Raw genomic sequence first — 2,796 nt, forward strand, 5'->3', positions numbered from 1 at the left:
TTTACCAATTTCCTTACCCTTAAACCAAGAGTTACATTTTAAGAGTGTTATCAGTGAATCATATCAATAATGTTTCCTGGTCGGAGAGGATTAGAAAATAATTGTCAAAAGCCAATTACCATCGTTCAGTTTTATTGGCAGTGAATAGACAGTGTTACCTGCATGCGAAGAGGGCGTTGTCTGCTGACATTAAAGGATGAAAGAATCCACGCTACGTTCCCGGTATTAACTGTTAAATCTGTGTACCATTATCAAGGGTATTTCTCTGATATTTCAGAAGTAAGCGTGGTGTTCCCTTTTTGCTTTGCTGTGTTTATTTGGTGGATTAATTCTGACATCAGTGCAAGTCACTCAGGAAATGGTTGTTTAGAAAACTTCACAGTGTGGAGCTCATGTCAGCATCTGTTCTGAGGTCAGAGTGGCTCCTTTGCATGTCCTTTGGCTTGCTGTAAGATTAAATAAGATGGGAGGCTCTTCCCCACTTCTGGAAGGACTCCTTGTTTGGTCTGAACCAGGGTATCTGTTTCTGTAATCCTTGGTTGGGTTGCAGCTTTGAATATGATCATCCTGTCCATAAACTATGTGGGACAAAAGTGAATGTCTAAAAGCTTTTATTGAACTTTTTTCTTTTTTCCCCCCAGACAGGAGAGCTTCCTCACTCCTATCGTCTCATCAGCATCGTCAGCCATATCGGAAGCACATCATCTTCAGGTAAAAGATACCGTATTTTATTCTTCATCTCTTTTCTAGCTTAAAAATCTGTAAAACAGCTTGTCATAGGAGGATTATTTGCAGAGAAGAATTTGGGCAGCAAAGGAAGTCTTCTGTCGCGGCTTGCCATTGGGGGAGCAGGTTAAGGATGTCATGGTGCCTGACTGTGGACTGTGTACTGTGTACTTCTTAAGGTGTCTGTGGAGTTGCCTGTGCTTGTTATCAGCTTGTTGCCCAGGGAGGGTGGAGGGACCAGGTCACTGGACCAGGGTATCTAGCTGACCAGCTTACTGGTTGAACTGCAGCATCCAAATAAAGGTGGGTTCTGTGTTTTTAAGGTCATTACATCAGTGATGTCTATGATATCAAGAAGCAGTCCTGGTTCACCTACAATGACCTGGAAGTGTCTAGAACTCTAGAGGCCACCGTGCAGTGTGACAGAGACCGAAGTGGTTATATCTTCTTCTACATGCACAAGTAGGTGTCTTGGGGAATTTTGGTGCTAGTAATTACCTGCTCTCGATGAGGAACTGAGCTTCTCTTCTTCCTTTAGTCGTCTTTGTTAGGATGAAAAGCATCTCTATGTACTTGTCAGAAGAAATCGTAGTAAGAAGTATATGCAAGAATGATAAAATTGCAGTGCTCTGAGTTCAGAGGCGTGGAATTGTATGTCACTGATACACGGGGTTTTCCCAAGATGCATTAAATAATCTTTGAAGAAGGAGGTTCAGTCTCTTGGCTACTCAGTCATTGTAGCAGGAATCATCATGGGGCTTGGGTTTTTCCCTTAAGTTCTGTTGCACCTGTAAGTGCCCTTATCCCTGCTCCTGGCGTTCCCTTGTTGCAGCCATGGTCAGTTTGGGATGCGGGCAAGGTGAGAGCTGTAGGTAGAAACGGTACCTTTTCAGGCACATGGTACTGAAGAAGGGGGTTTGTGCCCCAGTTTTTCCCCTCCTTCTAATAAAGGATATTACTCTATCTACAGATTGTGTCTTGTGTTGCTTCTGATCCTTTTACCAGTCAGGACTTAATTTCACTATTGTTACAGTTCTCTGAGGCTTATTACTGACCTTAGTTATTGTAATAAATGAAAAAAGTGCTGAGGGATTCAAGGAGCCTTGCTCAGAGATGCCAGACACCTTTCTCTGCTGGGATCCATGAGGCTTAAATTTGTCAGTTAAATACTGTTGCTGATGCCCTCAGGGCTGTCTTGTGTAGCAGTTTATTGTTGTGCGTAAGTTTCACTGTTGGTCTTTCCCTCTGTCCTAGGGATATCTTCGATGAGTTACTAGAAACAGAAAAAAATGCACAGCCACTTAGCATGGAAGTAGGAAGATCGGTTCGTCAGCCTCTGTGAAGACTAAAACACCTTGTTCCTCCTGAGGAACAAGGAAGATTCTGAACTTGTGCCAGACATGCAGGAGTAACAAACAGCTCAGGGCCAAAACAAGAGACAAAAGGTAGAAATGTGGGACGCTCGGTTTGTTGAACCATCTGTGCAAGTCCTGGGCCTGAACCACGCGTTTAAAGCTTGACGTCCCAGAGCGATCCTCCTGTGGTGAAGTTTTTGTTGTTCCTCAAATGATTTTGTCAGCATGGAGCCTTAAAGAGTTGCATCAAGCCACAAGACTACAGCTGCTCATAAACTGATTTAAAAAAAACAAAAGTGCAAAAAGAGACTCGACTTTAAAAGCCCATTCACCAGTGAGGCGTGAGTGGCAAAGATTTACATATCACTTGGCTTTTTTTTCTCTCCAGAAGCAATTTAAGCAATAGATTCTGTAACCTGGCACGTGTTGTGTGAGTTATGTTCACTGGAAGCCCACAGCACTGAGTACACTCTTGCCAGTCATCTCGCTAACAGGCGTTTTGGAATCACTCAAGCTGATGTGTTTTGACATCTGTGGGTTTGCGAGCGCTCCGCTATTTACATACGATTCCAGGAAACAAACTGTTGGTGCTGTGGAACGTGTTGCATACCTGGTGGCAGCTCTGTCGGAGTTTTACACCACTCACTGTCATCCTCCTTTAGACGTGTGGTTATATACGTGATTTCTTTTGTTTTACAAGTTCTGTTACTCGGTT

At 43.4% G+C, this 2,796-nt stretch overlaps 1 protein-coding gene across 1 annotated transcript in view; it reads left to right on the forward strand.

Annotated features, from left to right (window-relative positions):
• The window catches only part of LOC104499002 (ubiquitin carboxyl-terminal hydrolase 37-like), a gene marked incomplete at its 5' end in the record, with an annotated part of 3,336 nt that extends 884 nt beyond the window's left edge, over positions 1-2,452 (forward strand). Inside the window, 3 exons of the mRNA XM_010142450.1 lie at positions 642-711; positions 1,050-1,188; positions 1,981-2,452. Of these exons, the coding sequence (XP_010140752.1) occupies positions 642-711; positions 1,050-1,188; positions 1,981-2,068 (297 nt within the window). The remainder of the gene's footprint in view (positions 1-641; positions 712-1,049; positions 1,189-1,980) is intronic.
• Positions 2,453-2,796: the final 344 nt, after the last annotated feature.

Source organism: Buceros rhinoceros, unplaced genomic scaffold (assembly GCF_000710305.1).
Source record: "Buceros rhinoceros silvestris isolate BGI_N320 unplaced genomic scaffold, ASM71030v1 scaffold21408, whole genome shotgun sequence".
NCBI classification, from domain to species: domain Eukaryota; kingdom Metazoa; phylum Chordata; class Aves; order Bucerotiformes; family Bucerotidae; genus Buceros; species Buceros rhinoceros.